At 35.8% G+C, this 21,767-nt stretch overlaps 1 protein-coding gene across 1 annotated transcript; it reads left to right on the top strand.

The window, feature by feature from the left end:
• The first annotated feature begins 65 nt into the window (after positions 1-65).
• On the top strand, positions 66-17,630 carry LOC129927869 (probable phosphorylase b kinase regulatory subunit beta). Its single transcript, XM_056039480.1, has 7 exons — positions 66-396; positions 4,887-5,039; positions 7,468-7,612; positions 8,105-8,155; positions 8,404-8,565; positions 16,068-16,174; positions 16,736-17,630. Exons 2-6 carry the CDS (start codon positions 5,003-5,005, stop codon positions 16,069-16,071), a joined length of 399 nt encoding a protein of 132 aa, XP_055895455.1. The 5' UTR covers positions 66-396; positions 4,887-5,002; the 3' UTR covers positions 16,072-16,174; positions 16,736-17,630.
• The last annotated feature ends 4,137 nt before the right edge of the window (positions 17,631-21,767 follow it).

Here is a 21,767-nt window from a genome sequence, read left to right as displayed (position 1 = left end):
TTCTAGATCTAGAATCTAAATATGGCTCCTCATGTCTCGGAAGACAATGAGTCGGGAAGACAGGTGAGTCACTGGCTTTGATTTCGTTTTGAGATGGGGCAGAATTTTGTGTGACTGATTAAGCCTTATATTCTGGAGTGGCAGAGTTTGACACAGTTCGTGCATGTATAGATCTATATATGTGTAGTGGAGTGGATATCTTATCAGGAAACACCGGCCACCCCGATATCCACGTGACCCTTCCCCCTAAATGGCACCTTGTGTCCGCGCATGACAAGGCAGACCAACATGGTCACTGTTGATTCGACCGGCATCTCCCGTATGTTACTGGACCTACGTCGTCTCCACTCCCTGTTTGTGTCTGGTTCTACACCATGTGTTTATGTATGGCTGCAGGTAATTACATTTTACTTTTTTATGTTATATTGTAATTTTATTTAGTAGTCTACATAACATAGTGTAACATAGAATATCGCTACCCCCGGATTTCGTCCATGTTGTTGGACTATCGTTATTTTTAGAAAACCAGCATGTAAATGTTTCCATTTGTTAGGGTTAGGGTACCTTTAGACTTAAGTATACCATACGAATTAGATCCCATATAGAATGTTAACTCAATGAGTGCGGAGCGTCTATCCCATAGACGGTCTGTCCGCCCTAAACGCACGGAACGTCTATCCCATAATAGACGTTCTTACCCTACCTTTGTTTCGTTGCATTTTTAAATTAAAATTTTTAACTAACAACAGTGGAACTATTTTTACTTTATAAAAGAGTTCTTCATCCTTTGTTTACATAGAAATGAGAAGCTTTCGGCTTTATTTAGACATTTATTTATTACTTTTTTTACAATGTAAAAAAACGTCGCCATGACTACGCTATTCCAAGACACACCCACAATGTTGACTACTGAAGAAACTTTATAATTATTCTAAAATTTATCACAAATAAATAGTAATAATGAAGAATTTGATCTAGATATATAGATTAGATCCAGGTAGGTCTAAATTTAGCGTATTTATATTTTTATATCTATATTATTAGTATTTAGATCTAGATACTAGATCTAAATCTATTATTGTCAGTAGGTCAGGTGTAGTCTGTAGATCGAGATTGACTAGATCTAAGCTTTTATGATACTTTTATCTATAGACTTGGACTCTAGATCTAGTCAATCTAGATATATCTCTAGATCTAAGCCAATCTAAGCTTATGGTAAATAAAAAGAAAGGAAATGGTAGATCTACATCAAATAATCATCCACTGGACTGTGGGCATTTTTTCCCCATTTTCTTTTTTTTTTTTTTAGTATTCTTTATCTGTAAAAATCTACAACATCATGGCTATGCTTGTCCAAGACACACCCACAATGTTTACTACTGAAGAAGCTTTATTGTTTTATTTATACTTCTATGAATTGTAATAATGAAGATCTTGATCAAGATTTAGCATAGGATGAAGCAGACTTGGACATTATTAGCATTTAGACTTAGATCTAGTATTGCCTTGCTTAGGCCTTAGCCTTAGACTATAGGGCTAGGTCCTGAATGTAGATCAAGGTTGACTAGATCTATGCTTTTATCTTTACACCTTTGTAGATTCCTATAGAACTAAGCCTAAGATAAATGAAAACAACAGAAATGGCAGATCTAAATCCAATATTCATCCACCATGCTAGGCCTTTTCTTGGTATATTTTCTAGCAATTTTTTTTAGTATTGCTTTTTGGTAAAAATCATCACCATCACAATACTGGTTCAAGTTGCACTCCAAAAGGTTTACTACTAAATAAAAGTAAAGTATAAAACTATTCTAAATCCATAATTTATCACAAAGGAACAGTAATAATGATCTATTAGATGTCTATATCTTAGGTAAAATGAATTAGGATTTTTATTGTCCTTCATCTAGTTAGAGATTTAGGCTTTGATCTCTCGCTAGCCTATGTCTTGCACTGGTCTAGTATTAGAATAAAAGATGTTCTAGGCAAATAAAAAGAAGACAAATCTAGATCTATATCCCATTGATTCAAATGTACATAATATTTGAGTGCATTTGGTTGATAGATTTAGTACTGGTATCTATTGTTATTGGTAGTAATGAAAAGCGCAATAATTTTCACTTTTTTTCAGACTAAAAAAAACAGGTAAAAATAATAATATAATCAATGATTCATCATCTTTTATTGACTTTTTTATCAGATTTCTTTTTGAAAATGCTGTAAATAGTCTAAATATGCTGTTTCAACAGTAATACAAAGAACAAAATCTAAATTTAGGTCTCAAAAGTTCTAAAGTTGGCATCCATTTTTTTTTCTGAGTGTCATATTATTTAGATTATAATTTGTATCTTATATTTAAATAGAAAGATGTTTACATTTTCACATTCTCCATTCATTTACCTTTACTTTGATACCAAATATGTTACTATAGCATTATTGGTACTTAAACAATAAATTTTTGTTTTAGCCATGTTTGGAACATTTTCTTATTTTTTTAAAAAAAGTAGCATTTTTATGAAAAAAAAAACACAGCAGTCAAAGAGTTAAATGTCCATCTTGTTAATCTAATTCTACAACCAGTGTGTAGATACTGGCTTTTATGAACCAGTTGTTCTATTTAATTGTTAATGTCTTTTATTTTTTGTAATGTTTCGGGTGTTCCATATCTCTCTTGTGTTTGTATAAGACGAGATGGTTGGTTTACACTATATGATTTTCTTTTCGTTTTTTGTTAAGATTTAGTATTTAGACTTTGATGTTGTGTCTACAACGTGGTCTAACCATTTACTGCTTATTAATTATTTTTAGTTAATGCTCATTATTGTTATTATGTTTTATGTTTGCCTTTGGCAGGTCTTAAATGTATAATAAACAGTTAGGAATCGTCCTACGAGTTCCTTTCATCATTAGAATTTAGTTGTCTTCTGTGCCAAACCCACCACATATGCATCTGTCCTACGTTAGCTTTCTTCTTCTTTCTCTCGACTGATGCGATGCAGCTTCGTTTCTTTTGCACTCGGCGAAGTTCAAGATAACACAATAATCAATAATAAACCAGGTCATTACCATGTTTTGGCATCTCAAATCTCAATTGATCTAAAATATAGCCATAGCAGATCATGTTGTTACTCGTTAAATTTGATAGTAGACCTACAATCATAGATCTATCATCATGACACATGCTGCCATGCATGATGTAGATATTTATCCTTGCATGGTTCGTGATGGGGCTAATAAATTACCGTGGTAGGTGGTGAAAAATGCTCTAGATGTCTACAGACATAATTTGATTAATTTTGATGTGCAATTAAAAATGCAGTTGAGATTCTTATCAAAAGATAAGATAAGATACATAGACTATAGTGTGTACCAATAGTGGTAAAATGAAGTAGCTACCACTTTCTGTTCCCCACCTACCAGACTGCATTTGTTTTGACTAGTTTGAAAAGCAGACTTTAATTTTTGTCTAATTTTGTAATCAAACACTTGAGATAATTGTTCAACTTTAAATTATTTCATATCAATATGCATTACTTAGGGGGGTGTGGTGACTGAGTGGTTAAGCGCATGGCTTCCAAACCTGAGGTCCTGGGTTTGAATCTCTGTTAAAACTGGTATTTTGAGCTTCATGATTTTTAGGGTGCCCCTACTCTAATGGGCATCTGACTTTAGTTGGGGAAAGTAAAGGCGGTTTGTTGTTGTGCTGGCCACATGACACCCTGCTTGTTAACCATTGGCCAAAGAAACAGATGATCTTAACATCATCTACCCTATGCCTATGCCTATGGTCTGAAAGAGGAACTTTACTTTCTCTTTACTATGCATTACTTACACTTTGAAATTCTCATTTTCTCATATTTCAACTCAATAAATAGTTATTGGATTAAATATTCTGACAGTTGTCACAAAGGGTGGGGACATAGACATTTAATTCATACATCATACTGCTTGTGCGCAACAAAGGACACATAACTAACAATTACAAAGGAATGTAACTCAAATATAACAAGTATTAACAACATTGAGTCCCAATCGTGTTAAAGCATACATGATTTAAACAAATACTTTCATTCATTAATAATTATTTTGTTTGTGTTCAATTTTATGAATACTGTTAACTTTATAGTGTAAAATTAATCATCTTTCTGCTTAAAAAAATATTATTTACAAACATGATGATGACATCATTAACAGATGAAAATCTTTGTCCTCTGAGCACAACATTTAGTTTAGGAAAAATGAGCTCACAAATATATGTTACAGCTTTCTATTAAATCTAGTTCTTTAGAAACTACATTGGTTTCTCATCAAGTTTAATTGTCCCTGGGTTCAGCTTTTATATAAAAACACTAAATAACTCGGTCAAGATGAACAGTGGACTTTATTACACTTGATAGTGTATATCATATATTTCATTTTCTTTTGTTGTCTGGATGTTTAAGTTGCAACATGTGAAGTTTGTAAAAATAATGAATTCTTATGTTTGTATACCATCAAAAAATTTGACATTGTGACTTTAAGCACCACTGAGATGGAGATATCAATTATTTAATTTGGAAACATTTACTTTTTTTCCCTTAGAAATTTTGTTTTTGATAAAATGTTTTTTAATAAGTTTTAGAATTAATTATCTTGTTTTACTGTAGGGGATTAAACTGTGAACCTTACCAACATTCATGTGTTTAGAAAATTCATTAAAAAAATAGAGAAAAAGATAAATGCAGCTCTTTTTTCTAATATTCTAATATTTCATTGTTTACACAACCATGAATAAGATGGATATCATTTGTATTTACTTTAACTAATAGTCACATTTCAGGGTTTTAAGACATGATCTTGAATATTGAAATGCCATTTCCTTTCATTAGACTTATTCTTTTCTACAGATTGTTGAACCAGTCATTCATTGACAGTTGTTTATTGTAAACAAAGGAACAAAATGAAGATACAATGTCCAGATGCATGAATTGGAGATTTAGTAACAAAAGAAAAAGAACCTCATATGCTGAACATAAAACTTAATGGTTTTTATATGCTCTGTAAGTTCTTTATTTACAAAACCTCCATACAATAACGTTGCGTTAATCATTAAAAAAAACATCTTCATAACTCACTAACAAAACATCACTGTAATCTAGTAATAAAAGTTTGCTCTAGCCCAATGAGAAAATAGCATTTTTTAAAATATACATATGTTATAAACTTGACTTTTTTTTCTTAGCTAAATCACTTTTTAACTTGTATTTCTGTCTGTGCCCCTAAAATTTTGCTATGAAAAAGTGCTACTAACCCATAGCCAATACGTTATGTCTGGTACTTTTCTATTCCTCTAATATTAAATCTGCCGCTGTTGGGAAACAGGTCATGTCCCACAGGACATGCGTGACGCAACTATAGTCACAATATACAAGAACAAAGGGGATCGGAGTGACTGCAACAACTATAGGGGTATCTTTCTCCTCAGTATAGTGGGCAAAATCTTTGCTAGAGTGGCACTATCCAGGCTGCAGGTGATAGCTTCTAGAGTCTACCCAGAGTCTCAGTGTGGATTCAGGAGCGGTAGATCCACTATAGACATGATATCTTCTCTACGACTACTGCAGGAGAAATTCAGAGGGAGAGACAGACCCCTTTACATTGTTTTTGTTGATTTGACTAAAGCTTTTGACATGGTCAGCAGAAGTGGCCTTTTCAAACTCCTGAGGAAAATAGGTTGCCCTCCCAAACTACTGAAGTTAATTGAGTGTTTTCACGAGGAAACTAAATGTACTGTCAAATTCAATGGAGCCCAATCAGCACCTTTTGAGGTTTGCAGTGGTGTCAAGCAGGGATGTGTGCTCGCACCTACTCTGTTTGGCATATTCTTCTCCTGTCTACTGCATTATGCGTACAGCGACATAAACGAAGGTGTGTTTCTCCATACAAGATCCTCTGGAAAACTAATGTATCAAGGCTGCGGGCAAAAACCAAGGTTAGGAAGCTACTCGTCAGGGAACTCCTGTTGATGCAGGATGATGCAGCTATTGTGGCTGATTCTGATATTCAGCTACAGTCCATGGTTGACAAACTATCTGCTGCTTGCCAGAAGTTCGGCTTAAACATCAGTCAAAGCAAGACTAAGATACTTGTCCAAAACACAAACACTGCACCTCAAGTAAGCATTAATGGCCAACCACTAGAAATTGTTGATCACTTTTGTTACCTTGGCTCCATCATATCCAACAACACTCTACTGGATAAAGACATAAACAACAGGATAGCCAAGGCAATGGCCACCATGTCACGGTTGCAGAAAAGAGTCTGGGACAACATATTGCTGACTAGCAGTACTAAAGCCCTAGTCTACCGGACCTGTGTGTTGAGCACCTTGCTGTACGGAAGTGAAACATGGTCAACCTACTCATGGCAGGAAAAAAAAGCTGAATGTCTTCCACCTCCGATGCCTAAGGCGGATCTTTAAAATAAGGTGGCAAGATAAGATAACCAATGAGGAAGTGCTACATAGAGCAGGATGCCAGGACATCCGCTCTGTTATCAGCAGCAGACGCCTTGGCTGGCTTGGCCACGTTCGTAGAATGCCAGTAGGTCGACTTCCACAGGACATCCTGTATGGCGATCTAATAGAAGGCAGGAGAGCCGCTGGTCGCCCACTTTTACTTTATACGGATGTATGCAAACGTGACACGAAGCTCTTCAAAATCGACACTGGCAACTGGGAAGAGGTGGCACTGGACAGATCCACATGGAGAGAGAGCATAAAGGAAGGGTCACAGATTGCAGATGTCATACACAACAGAAGCAGAAAGAAGGGTGAAAATGCAATGGCGCCTGGTGATTATATATGCCCAACCTGCGATCGCAGCTGTGTATCAAGGATTGGCCTCTTTAGTCACACAAGAAGTTGCAAAGGGAAAAGATCGTCTCTCGAGACGTAAAATGCCACAGACAATATTAAATTTATTAGTTATCAATATCACTAATACAGTCAATTTAGGTTAATTGGACTACATTGGGACATGATTGATTCAGTCAACAACCAGATCAAGAGTCCAGAGCACAAACATCAAAGTGGAAAGGAAAAACTAATAAAACATCAAAAGTTGTGTATACAAGAAAGCTACTGTAATAAAGAAATCAAAATAAACACTTGCTGGTATTAGCAAAGCTCAAGACAATTAAAAAATGCCCATGATATATTATAGTTCAAGCAGAATAAAAAATGATTTTCAATTAAAAAAAAACAACATTTGGGTATTCCTTCATTATTATTACATCCTACCCCAAATCTTCTTTAGGATGGCAGGGTATGAAACTCTGGACAATCATGGTAACAGTTCACCCATCATTTTTTAACTCTTTTTGTTAATTTATTTTGTAATTCAGTATTTGATGATTTAATATATTTTATCTCAAAAATGTATGTATTGATTACAAATGTTCCTAATTTGAATCTTATTGTATCACCAGCAAAACATCAAATCTTGCGAAACCAGAGTCCTATCAATGGTCTTTTTCCTTCTATTGGATCTGACAAGAATACAAATAGAATAGCTCATGTTCAGGATTCTATTTACTGTGCAGTTGCTGTTTGGTCACTGGCTCAAGTTTATAAGTATTTCAGCTTTATCATTTCATGTTTGGTATTTTTAGCTGCTGCCTTTTTTTTTTTCAAAGTCTGACACTTTTATATTAATAAAAACTCACCTAGCACTAGTAGGGATAGAGATTTCTAAATTAAAAACCTCAGGTGGCATTAACTCCATTTGTTAGCGTTTCATAAGGAAAGATTTATGTGTCAAAAAAATTAATAGGTATTGAAGCATTTGGGATACATGTGGTATAGGGTTAAAACAGTTTATAATTATGTTTCTTTTTTTTTCCAATATCAGGGTTGTATATTTCTTTTTTGACTTGAAGTGTGTATAATTCCTAATTCTAAACTGGTTTTAGTTAGTTATTATCCTCTGGTATTTACTTTTGGTCAAAGTGTCTTCCAAGTAAAGATACTGCAATGGTTACAAATAAATTGGTTCTCAAACACCAAACAAAAATCTACCCAGAAATAAGTTTCTTTATTAAACTATGAAACATAATTTCATTTCAGTCAGATTTTCATCAGAATAGATAGCAATCCTTTGTTAGTCAATGTCTCACTGTAAGTCAGATGCCAGGAGTGTTTAGTTGTTTATGATAATAAATATTTTAGCTAACAAAATAACTTGGAAAAAATTAAACCTTAAGATTGTGTTACAAAGATTTATTTTAAAGGTTAGGGTCCATTTTTTGGTCATAATTAATATTTAATTGTGCATGTTGACTTGAAAATTAGTACAGTTTTGATGACTAATTGAAAATTAGTATCTTTGTATGCACATAATTAATTACTTGATTATTTCTATCCAGAAAGATTGATGATGACCAGGGCAGTATCATTAGTTGGGCCAAGCTGATGATAGGTATGTTGCAATGTTGGATATTCAAGTTGGCCTCCTTCAGTCTTAGAGCGACTATGGTTCATCTCAAACACTTTTCCATGTGCAATGTTGGATATGACAGGCAGATAAAGTGAGTAGTTTGTTTACAACCAAGCATAGAATATCATTGCATATCAATATTAAAATCATATTGTTTTGGTCAGTGCATAAAATAACTAGGTTTGGATTACTCCTGGGTCCCAGGGTCTGCACGTAAATTACTTAACAATATGCTTTCTTAGTTTGGAAATGTGCAGCTCTAAAAAAATATTTATTGGTGGTATAAAATTTCTCTACAAATCAATAGTTGGCTCTTGGGGGAGTTACCACCTTCTACCAAGCGCGTCCCCAGGTTGGGGATAGGGGAAAGACCCTTAGATATAAGGGTTAGCTGTGAATAGCAAATAAACAGCCATGGACCAACTGGTTTGCAGTCATGGAGGATGAGATGAAGTATTCCAGTGGTTAGAATATTTACTAAAAACATCTCAGAAATCCAGGGAAATGATTGCAAAAAGCGAGTATAGGGTGCTCTAACTCTAAACCCGGGTAGATGAAACTTGTTAGCTAGGGATAGCAGTTCATCTAGGAGAGAAAACTCCGAAAATAAACACCTGCTGCCTTGCAGATGATCTTGGATGATCAAAGGCTATGGGAGCACACCCAGAAAGAAAAGCAGGCTGAAGTCAGAGTCAATGGACCTCCTGGCGCATAACACATTGACACTAACCTCATCTATGTTGGAGTTCAGTAACCATTCTAATAGATGTGGTGTCCTGCCTGTGGAATCCCGCCGCGCAGGTAGGGGGCCCGGCTCTCCGCCTCGAAGGAGCCCACACAAGCGAGCTGGTGGTTCTTCTGTCTCTGCCTGTGGAGCCAGGAGTAGGGACAAGAAAGTAAAAATTACTGGCCAACACTCCAAGACCAAAAGTCTAAAAATCTTACAATGGAACGCAGAGGGCATCCAAAAGAAAGAAATTGATGTAGCTTGCATTCAAGAAACTCATGAACAGTAATCTTCGTTCCTCCATTAGAGGCTACACCTGCATCAGACAAGGTAGAGAAATCAGACCCAAAGGAGGAATCCTAACCCTCATTAAAAATGACATCCCTACCACAGACATAACTATGCTCAACTCCTCAGAATCAGAAATAATGGGAACTAAGCTAATTCTCCCAGATGGAAATATTAATCTATTTAACTGCTACTTCCCACCAGACAAGGAAATAGAGATTGACCACATACAAATACCTGACCAAGAAGACTGTCTAATCTTAGGAGATATGAATAGTCACTCTCAGAGCTGGGGATACCCAGACCTAAATGCCAGGGGAGAAGAAATTGAAGAATGGCAAGCAGAGAACAGACTTATCTTGCTTAATAAACCTGAGGATAAACCAACCTTTTTCTCAAGAGCCTGGCTAACATCAACCACTCCAGATCTAGCCTTTGCAACTGACAACTTATCCAAAAAGTGCACCAGAGAAGTTGCAGACCAGCTAGCCACCAGTGACCACAGACCCATATTGATCAGTATCGATACCTCCTTCAAAATATCAGAAAACTCCACCATCCCCAGATGGAACTACAAAAAAGCCAACTGGCACCTATTCTCAAAGCTCACAGACCTATACACAACTTCAATAAACTGCAAATCAAATCAGGTTAATAAGTCATTCTCAGCTTTCTCCAAAGCAATCCTCCTAGCAGCTAAGGAATCAATTCCCAGAGGAGCAAGAAAAGATTATATCCCCAACTGGTCTGATCACCTTCAACAACTCCACAATGCCACTATTGAAGCCAGAAACACAGTAGAAAATAACCCTTGTATAGAAAATAACATAAATCTAAAAGCAGCTAACGCAGTTTTCAGGAAAAATTACCTTTCCGCCATGAGGAAAAGTTGACATGAAAAAACAGAACAACTAAACGTAGATAGAGACGGCCACAAACTCTGGCGTATAGCCAAATGTCTCAACCAGGAAGAAAACAGAACAACTCCTATAGTAATAGAAAAGGACAACAAACCCCTGAAAGGCCAAGAAGCAGCAAATGAATTCATTAAGTTTTTCCAAAGCGTAGGACAAATACAAATTAATGAAAGTAGAAATAAAGATGTAAACTCAGAAATACAAGATAAGATTAAAGAAAACAATCCAGCTTACTCCTTGGGAATGACCACTAATCTTAAAATGAAGGAACTAGATGAATCCCTAAAAGTCCTCAAACCAAAACAAGCCCCAGGCCCAGACAAAATATCTAATGACATGCTTCTTCACTTGGGTCCTCAAGCCAAAAGAAAACTGCTACAAATATTCAATGCTAGCTGGAAATCTGGCAGAATTCCAAACATCTGGAAAAAAGCCATTATGATCCCTATACTAAAGCACGGCAAACCAAGAAATAAACTGGATAGCTACCGTCCCATCAGCCTCACTAGCTGTACTCGCAAACTGATGGAAAGAGTGATAAATAGAAGGCTGACATGGATCCTTGAGTCAAATAACGTACTCACTGAAGCCCAGGCTGGCTTTAGAAAAGGCAGATCAACAGAAGATCAAATTGCCTTCATCACACAAGAAATAGAAGACGGCTTTCAAGAAAAGAAACCAACAACAATTGTGTGGGTTGACTTAGAAAAAGCATTTGACAAAGTCTGGGAACAAGGTCTCTTGCTCAAGCTAATCCAGCATCACATATCCCACAGAATGTACAACTGGATAAAGGAATATCTAAATAACAAAAAAAGCCTTAGTTTGCATGCAAGGACAAAGAATCCACACAGTGGGTATAAAAAATGGCGTCCCCCAAGGAGGAGTCCTATCCCCAACACTGTTCCTAATATTCATAAACGATCTAAATCAAAACCACCAAGAAAAGTTAAAAGCAGCATGTATGCAGATGGCCTTGCCTTAATTAGCACGGAAGAATATGTAGGAACATCGAAATTTCGATTACAGGATGTTCTCGATATACTCAATAATTGGTCCAAAGACTGGGGCATGTCCATTAACACAAAAAAGACAACATATACCATATTCTCACTGTCAACAAAACAACAAACAATAATATTAACATTAGATAAGGAAGCTTTAGAAAAAAATGACAGCCCTACATATCTTGGAGTCACCTATGACCCGAGACTAACCTGGAAAAACCAAATAGATAAAACACAGAGTAAAGGCATCCAGAGACTATCCCTCTTGAAAAAATTAGCTGGCACAGATTGGGGAGCTAATCACAACATCCTGAAAAAGACCTATACCAGTTATGTAAGACCTGTACTAGAATATGGTACCTCAGCATGGGGCTCAGCAGCCCAAACCAACCTAAGAAAAATAGACAAGGTTCAAAATATTGGTTTAAGGATTATGACAGGAGCAATCAAAACAACACCCATAAGAGCTATGGAGGAAACCGCTGCCCTGATCTCTCTGGATGAAAGAAGAGATAAAAATCCTTTCCCAATTCACTAAATTGGAAACCTTGGAAAGGCACCCACTCAGAACAAAAATCCACAAAACTGGCACAAAAAACCGTCTGAAAAGGACCAATTTCTTACAGGAATCTCTAAACCTAAAAAAGAAACACCAACTTGAAAAAATAACTCTGGAATCCTCGATACACTATAACGAATCTCTACCCTGGGACGAAAGCCCTCTTCCTACTATAAGGGACCATATTGAAAATATAAAAAGAAAATCTGATTACAGACCAACAGAGCTCAAGGAAATAGTGAACTGTTTTCTACATACCAATTAGAGATGGGAATCGAACCCAACTTTTAAAGTTCGGGTTTGGTTCGGTCAGATTTAAGTTCGGTTCGGTTCGATGACGAGTATAGTTCGGGTTCGGTTCGGTTCGGTCAGGTCTAAAGTTCGGGTTCGGCTCGGTTCGATGTTATGAAATTATGTAATAGCAAAATTAAGTTATAAGGTTTAATGCAATTTATCAGTTAAAACACTTTCATTTGAATTTTTACACAAAACAAATACTTTACAACATATAATAGGCCTATGGGCAATACTTTTCCCAAAATAATGTTGCCTACATAGGTTTTAAGCGATCTAAAAATTTCTTAATGGGGATAGAAATGAAGATGCGGCAGGTTCTCGCTCAAGTCGGCAAGTGGTTTAATTCTGGGCATGACTCGGTGCTAAGCGTATTCTAACCTTTTTCTCTTAGTAAGAAGAGAGAACTTTAAACACAGGCTGATATTGATGTGCTTTCTTTCAGAACGCACCATTCATCATAATAAAAAAAAAGTCGAGGGCCATATTAAATCTAATAATAAAGAGGCAGACCTGGCCAATAGAATTATGCAAGGGACATTCTAGGTAGGCCTACATATTGCGCACGTACTTCTATAATGAGCGTGATCTTTTTAAACAAATATTCTTCGTGTAAAGACGTCTCTATCGAGGATTTTTTTTTTTACTCATCACTATTATAAATATACGGAAGAAATTCGACTATTCTGAGATAAAAAAAAAATGCAGAAGAATCACAATAGCGAAGATGTTTTAAAATGTTTACTTCAAAACGTTTTGACCCATATTGTGCAAACGCGCCTCGCAAAAAGCAGTCTACAGTTGACAAGGTCTTATTAGAAGATAAAATGACATCTCCTACTTAATATATTTTAATTTTTAATATTCAGATAAGATACACTGAAAATAAAACATTTTATTCGACGCCCCCTTTCCTTGTAAGTTGGTCATTGGTTTGTCGCTTACAAACAGCTAGTACAATTGAACCAATAAAGGCGTTTTATATTTTTACCGGTAAGTATAAGATAGAGGGACTTGTTATGGTCCGACAGTTGCTCTGGGCAGGGCACGTATCCCGTATGGGAGACGAGCGTATGCCAAAGGCAGTCTTTTTTTTTTTTTTGGTGAGCTAAAAGGTGGTCGACGTAACAGAGGCGCCCCACGGAAACGCTTCAAAGACCAGCTTAGGAGTCAACTTTGCTTAGCTGACATAGAAGAGAGCACCTGGTTACATGCGGCCTCAGAACCAGTCAGTTAGAGTTCACTCCCGAAGGCCTCGGGATACACATTTGAGACCAAAAGAAAATCCGCTGCCGAGGACAAACGCAGACGCGAAAAGAAAAACTAAATCGACCACCTGCGGACAGTGGTTCTGCTTGCCCTGGATGTGGCAAAATATGTAGGTCACAGCTGGGACTGCGCAGCTATGGGAAAAACTGCATTCCTCACTAATCTTCGGCTTCGAAGACAAGTCTTATAATAATATATAAACTTAATAAACTTTAAAATAAATTTCTTATGTGAACAACTCAATATAGCCTGTTATTACAATATTCACATACTTAACTTGAGATAGAGATGTAATATTAATGAAATATACTGATATTTAAACGAATTCTAGGTCACCACAAAACAACGTCTTTACTCTTTCATGTCTCAAGATTGTCTGCCGTTTCACATTTGCATTACGCTAATTTCATCATCCTCAATGCATAAACACAAATCAATCGCTTAACCTCTTCTTATCGCCACCAGGAAACACACACACACACTCTATGACACCCCTTTTTGTCAGGAAGTTGCGTCTCCTCATCCCCCAATTCAAGGTACTCGCCATCCCCACCCACGGGGGAGGACCCAAAGTTTGAGAAACGCTGGATTAAAAATACTGATCATCAATAATGCAAAACAGAATAATAGTAAAAATATTCAGGGGCGTAGCTAGGAATTTTTCATCATTTGGGGGCCCGGGAGTGGCTGGACCTCCACCCCCACCCTTGCTAAGCCACTGATAATATTCCAATGTGGAATACTTCACAATTTTGTAAAAATAATTCACTTAATAGAAGATAATTAAAATTTATTTTAAATCTATAATCGGCAAAAAATATTCTACTCTCAACTAACAGCCATCTCAAATAAAAGTGACAATATTTTAATGTTGACTTTGTACTTACTAGTTACTAGAGTCTAGATCTAAATTTAATTAGAGGCCGCCTATTCAACTCAAAACCAATATTGCAAACAGCCCGCGAAAATTCAAGGCCAGGGGGGAGTCGGCACGTACGGAAAAACCCATGGGAATCACAGCGCGCCGCTTTTTTTTTCTTTTTAAAGTTTTCAAAATACCCTTCCCCTCCCAAGTTTTCAAACTATAATGGAATCATTAGAATTTAAATAAAATATTGAAGTAATTTATTTTTTGTATCTTTTTAAACCAAAAATATATTTTAAAAAAAGATGTACAAATTGCAAAATTAGTTCGGTTAAGATAAGGAGGGTTCATTCGGTTCGGTTCGTACCAAGCAGTTTCAAAGTTCGGGTTCGGTTCGGTCGTAAGTGAGGTTCGAGTTCGGTTCGGGTTCGGTTCGTTTCCCATCTCTAATACCAATTACCCTAGCAATCAGTGGATCAGAGTTTACACGGATGGCTCATCCCATAAAGCCACCACAAATGGAGGAGCTGGAATACTTATCGAATGGCCAGATGGAGGAAAACTAGAAAAATCCATTGCAACTGGAGAGCTCTCTGACAGTCACAGAGCAGAAAGGGAAGCACTAGCACTAGCTGCTACCATGCTAGCAAATCATCCAAGTTCCCCTCACAGTCATATTGTCTTGCTAACCGATGCAAAAACAACCCTCCAAAGCTTGCAAAACTCCTCTTATTCCTCTTATATTAAAAACCTCAGAACAGCACTTACAAAGCTCAACAACAACAGCAAAAAAACTGTTATTCAATGGATACCAGCCCATATACAACTAGAAGGAAATGAGAAGGCTGACACACTAGCCAAGAGTGGGAGAACTAACTCTCAAATAAACTCTGCACTCTATCCAGAAGAAATGAAGAAATTAATTGTAAACAAAATAAATGAGAAATGGACGATCTCTCATCCAAATCACAAGAAAGATGACGCTTACTATAAGCTATCCCGACAAGACCAACGTCTAATCTTTCGACTCAGGACCGGACACAACAGAATGCGACAACACATGCACCAGAAGCTCAAAATTGGAACCAGTGAAATCTGCCCATGTGGAGTATCACCAGAGAATGCCGACCACGTCCTCCAAAACTGCTCTCTTTACCAAGAGGCCCGTATAAGACATTGGCCCCAAATCACCCCAATAGAAAGAAAACTATATGGAGAGCTCCCTGATTTGGAAACCACTGCGCAGTTCATCTCATGTATTGGTCTAGTCATATGAACACTCCAACATAACAATGAGAACGATGAAGAAGAAGAAGAAATAGTTGGCTGCATTATTAAGTTATCTTTTATTAGATATTTCTCAATCAAATAGCATTATTAACTTATGTGTCTTTAAATAAAAAGCACATTCATCATTGTTCTCAATTAAATGTCAAGTAAAAAGTTTCTCCATGGTAACAAAAAGCATATAATGTTTTCTAGTAGACTTCAAATTTAAAATGTTTCCAGTTGACATGAAATAGAAAATCGTACAAACATAACCTTAACTATTTGACAATAATGAAGATAATAAATTGAATGAATAATTTTGTCTGAATATTTTAGTGTGTTAAGTAAATATCAAATTTAAACTAGATTTGAGTACAATTGTTTTTTCTTTTTCAAAGGTAGAAAAGTTCAAATCCAATTAAGTCCAGCATATGCCCTGCACTCTACATTGGATCTTGTCACTGGTTACCCAGCATACAGAGGCAAAGAATATGAACATTTGCAAGTAAGTTGTTTCTTGGTCATCAGGAATTTGTAGCCAAAGACACAGCCATGTAGAAAGATAAAACTATTAGTAACCTAATGTAAAAAGCGAAAGTTACATGGATAGTGCATGAGTGCTTGGACATTGATTCTAATCTAAAAATGAATAATCCTAAAACGAGTCAGTAAATTAGTTATGTTACGAGCAGATGAGACTCTTAATCTTGATTAACAAACAATAATATGTCAATTAAATTACTCCATTTTTCGGTTTCTTCTCTTCCTATTTCAACACAAATTTGCACCTTTCCACATTCACACTATGCTGCACACATAACAAATTACCTTACAAGTGAACAATTCAGCAATATACAGAGCATATAGGATAAATGCCTGATGGAGGATGTCTTACATCCCTGAGTAGATAATAGATCATGTGCCACCAAGCAGACATAAGACCTGTTTGATCAAAATGGATTTTTTTTTGTATGCCATTTGTCAGGAGTTTTAAAAAAACACCACCACAATGTTTTTCCAATTTAATAAGAACAAAAATAGAAATGCTATTTAACCTATATTTCAGATAATAAATGAACACCTTTGATTTGGATTCCTCAACTGAAGGAAACATACCAATACTAGAACAGTCTTAAAAAAACAGCAGTGAGGCCAACTAGGTCAGTGAAACACTAGGTTTAGAGACTTCAGGATCAAAAGACATTTAGCATTGCAACAAAAGTACATAAACTAAACAGTAGATTAACAATTAAAAAACAAAACTTGATAGAATGCTCAGAGAGACAAATAAATGATTTCTAGTTCTTTAAATTCTCAATTAATCTTTTTCAATCATGAAATGAGTCTGCCAAAGTTAGCCAATTTCATAGTACAATTATGCTAACTGTACACCTGCTTTGGACTGATGGCTCTGGGTTTAAAATCTGTCTGCCACAATCCTCTCCCATCCTCCATGAGGTTTGGGATGAGAGGAAATAGTCTTCAATTTTCTTAAGTCATTAAGTGACTAATTAACATGAGCAATTCAATATCATTTTTAAAAAGTCTTCTGGTGTGTTTGACTGATGCAAACATTATTTATATACTTTAAGTGTCATCAACATGATCAGTGCTTCCCTCTAACAATCCCTATTTATAACATTTTTGAAGTAAGGTCTGTATAGTATAAGATAAGAAGATAAGATATAAAAAAGAAAAGCTTATAGCTTTAAATGTTAAAATTATCAACCAAAATCTTAAATCTACAACAAAAAAAATAATAAGTTTAGTGTTTTACAGTGTAAGAATAATACAAAACAAATCTTTAGCTTGTGATTAATTTGTGAAAGATTGTCCCATACTAAAGAACTGTGAAATGAAATTAACATTGCTCTTCTATAATATTAGCGCAACTCTGAAAGACACTTCAGAGAGTCTAGTTGACTAGATTAAAACTGTTGTGAGAGACAATATGACTTTTCTTTTCACCTGGGAAAGATCATGACAGATGGAAAACCTTCTTTTCATAGTTATTTCAGGTTGACAAGGGGTGGGAATCTACTGGAATGGTTGAACAATAACAATATCACGCTAACCCCCCACTCTATACTTATGCAGTCATTAGTCAAATCATTGTTTTATGGATGTAGAGCCTTGACACTTTCAGCTGATTCACAAATATGGATGTGAGTCTCAAGATTATTTCTTTGTTTACATATCTAAATATTTCATACACTATGCATGACACAGATTTAGAAAATAAATATAATTAGCTTTAGGAACTAAAGATCACTAAGAACAGCAAGAGACTGATACAAATGGTTCCCGGTCATTTCATTCACAGTCACTTCATCGCAGTCGATTCATCTTTGGTCACTTCATCTTTGGTCACTTCATCCCCTGGTCATTTCATCTCCTGTTCATTTCATCCCCTGGTTATTTCATCCGCTAGTCATTTCATCCTCTTATCCACCAAATAATAATTGTAAAAAGGTTGAAATTAACAGTATTTCATTTTATTTCATTTACAAGACAAAAAGTGTGACACATTAACTAAGAACAGAATATAATGTCATTAAAAATAAAAAAATTTAACATTTATAGATATAGAGCTAATGTAAAGATTATTTTGCATGTTAATTGAAATCATTTATAGATATAGAAGCAACGTTTATAGAGCTAAATTGTTTTTGCATGTTAATTGAAAGATAAGATAGGCTATTGATAGTTGGTACAGAAGACAATCCATTGATTCGTATTGCTGTGCATCAGGGGTGGGCAACCTTTTAGTATCGAGGGCTGCATTAAAAAAAAATTGGGAATATATATATACAACTTAGAAAAGATACGCTAGCTAACTGTGCAGAATGTCTTTTAACTCATATTTACACTGTATTTTATTCACGTTTTTTTTTTCACACTCCACGTTGAGGAATTACAACAACAGCTAGCAACTTTTAAAAACCAATTTTACAATTTTTTAAAAACATTGCTGTTGTCTTTTAATATTATATTATCCCCACAAATATACAGTTGTACTTAATGTGTAGTATTTTACTTTTTCACTCGTACATTATGTTCCGGAACTATGGAACTAGCTTACTAGTTGTTACCCTTGTGACTGATGTCAAATTACAGTCAGTCAACATCGACCAGTGATAATACTTGTTTAGTTCCCACACATACAAAAAAAGAGACAATATATGTTCTGGAAGTTAAAAGTCGGGACGAGGGATACCTGCCCTTGTGGAGCATCACCTGAGAGTGCTGACCATGTCCTTTAATGGTGCATACTAAATCAAGTGACCCGAACAAGACTCTGACCCCAAAACCGTCCTATATAACAGAGTCTATTCGAAGATATGTCATCTCAAAATATACATGTAAAATAAGGACGACGAAGAAGAGGAACAGATGTATGTGTACCCAAATAGTGTGAACAGCAGCAAGGTTTTTTTTTACGTGTGGAAATACAGCTTCAGGCACCCATAAGACTCCCGTGGAAGTACTAACTGGGACTTCTCTTTGCTTGGAGTTATGTCCTCTGGAGCTGAATCAGTTTCTAGTGAGATGATGGTATTGCAAAATGGATGACCAAGGATGAATTGATTGGGGATGATGTGACAAGGAATGAAATGATCAGTCACCAGTTCAAATGTCTTGAAGTTGTAAAAAAAGTTATAATTTATTTAAAGCATCGAGAGACATGAGAAAAAGTTTTAAAGGATTTCGCTTGAAAATTTTATTTCTTGTTTACCTGAAACTGTTTCTTAATATTTTTAGATGTTATTTCATTTAGCACACTTTAGATGTAACAAATATACTTACCTAGCATAGCTCAAGATATACAACATTTTATAGGAACTTGAACTTGCTGAACCTTTGTGTGTCTTACAAGAATAAAAAAATAATATTTCTATTGTATTACAGAGTTGCACTATATCTCCTGGATTACCAGTAAATAGAAATACTGTTTCAGCAAGTAATATTTTCATTTCTAATTATAGTAAAAAAAAAAGTAAAGTTCACCTTTCAGACCTTGCAATCTATAGGGCAGATGATGAAATCTTTTTCTGTGGCCCACAGTTAACAAGGGTGTCATGAGGCCAGCACAATGACCAACCGCCTTTACTTTTCCCTAACTAATGTCAGGTACCCATTAGAGCTGGATGGACTCAAAGGCCCCCAAAGATCCTGAAATAAAAATTGCAGCCTTTACCAGGATTCGAACCCGGGACACCCAGCTCAGAAGCCAGGGGCTTACTGCTCATCCATTGCACCTCCATTTCTAATTATAAAACCATAAGTATGTCAAAGAATGAGGGGAAAAAGAACTATAACCTTTTTTTTTCTCCCACAATAACAATGGCCTTTTCAGTCACCTGCAACTAGGGATCATCTCATGAAAATTGGAGGATGACCTGGACATTAGCTATGGTCAGAACAATGTTGCTCCAAAAAAAGTTGTTTTTTTTTTCCTTGGGAACACAGGTGCTGATACTGCTTGGTATCAATGACTTCACAGGTTCTGCCAGGATGTAGCATGTGTGATGCAAGCTGCCCAAAGGTCACAAGTTCCTGATATTTTCCTCAGGTTTGACTACCAAAGCTATTCCCATGTTGGGCATAGCCGCAAGGCAGCAGAGTTTGGATTCAGTTTTTTCCTTCTAGGTGGATGGCAAGCTAAAGCTAATGAGCCTTTCCTACCTGAAGATACCTGGCTTAGTTGCCAGTTGTTCAACTTTGCCCCTTCTCTGCCAGACACAATATCTCCTACATCATGGCACTTTCATTATTACCTGTACTTGTTGCTTGTACTCATATTGTTATTTAAATAACCAATAACAAAATCTTTCTTTTTATTGTTATTCTTGGTATTTATTGAAAAGGATTTTTTTTTAGTTCTCCCAATTAACAATGGTACAGTATCATGAAAGGCAACATTGATTTAAAAAAGATGTGTTTGCCACTCTTATCATATTTATAAGTTGAATTTGTATTTGATGATTGCAGAAATGATGCTTAAAAGCATGAATGAATTCTTTCTACTTTTATTTCAGGGGATTCATTCAACAGATGAAGTCAACTTCATACAGAATCTAGTTTTTTATGTGGAGAGAGCTTATAGAACACCTGACTATGAGCTTATAGAACACCTGACTCTGGGATGTGGGAAAGAGGAAATATAACAATGGAAGCATAGAGATTCATGCCAGGTAAATATAACACTAGAAGCATAGAGATTCATGCCAGGTAAATATAACAATGGAAGCATAGAGATTCATGCCAGGTAAATATAACAATGGAAGCATAGAGATTCATGCCAGGTAAATATAACAATGGAAGCATAGAGATTCATGCCAGGCAAATATAACAATAAAAGCACAGAGATTCATGCCAGGTAAATATAATAATGGGGACAGAGAACCTGATAATTAAACAAATGGAGATGCATGCTGGTAACTTAAACAATGGAAGAATAGAGATGCATGCTTACTAGATATAACAATGGTAAAAAAAAACATAACAATGGAAACAGATATCCCCCAAAAAATAAATATAATACTGGATATCTATTTTTTATTCATTGACATCTAATTTAATGAAATAGAACACATAATCTTATCTTATCTTATAAGCAAGAAATGCAAGATGTTTTAAGAAATATATTATTGTATTTGTCATCATTTCAGTTGGCATTGCTAGAGCAGCATTAAGGCAGTCAATGAATGTAACTTATTTGGTGAGCATGGAGCCACCTGGTCTGGGATTTTTGTTAATATTGATGCCCACCACAGGAACAGAACAATATTTGAAACTATCTGACCATGGGAATCAAACTCTGAGGTAAGCAAAGAACAAAGCCTCTTTGTAAAAAAAATGCCCATGGAAAGATAACAAAAGTAAAAAAAAAAAGTATGTGGGCAGACTCTTGGCAAAGTGCAAAACAATGAGTCCTAATAACATAACTAACTTGAAAGGTTCTTTTTGGGGACTTGATGGTCAAAGCTATTAGCATAGTACATGGGCTCTGGTGCTGTGGCCAGTTTGGAGATCTGTTTGTATCCTCTTCAGAGCTTATCTATATTTAACCATATTTTATTCACCTCTTTATAACC

This window comes from Biomphalaria glabrata, chromosome 8, assembly GCF_947242115.1.
Source record: "Biomphalaria glabrata chromosome 8, xgBioGlab47.1, whole genome shotgun sequence".
NCBI classification, from domain to species: Eukaryota; Metazoa; Mollusca; class Gastropoda; family Planorbidae; genus Biomphalaria; species Biomphalaria glabrata.
Note: the sequence above shows the minus strand (reverse complement) of the source record. Positions and strands in the feature narration are given on the sequence as shown.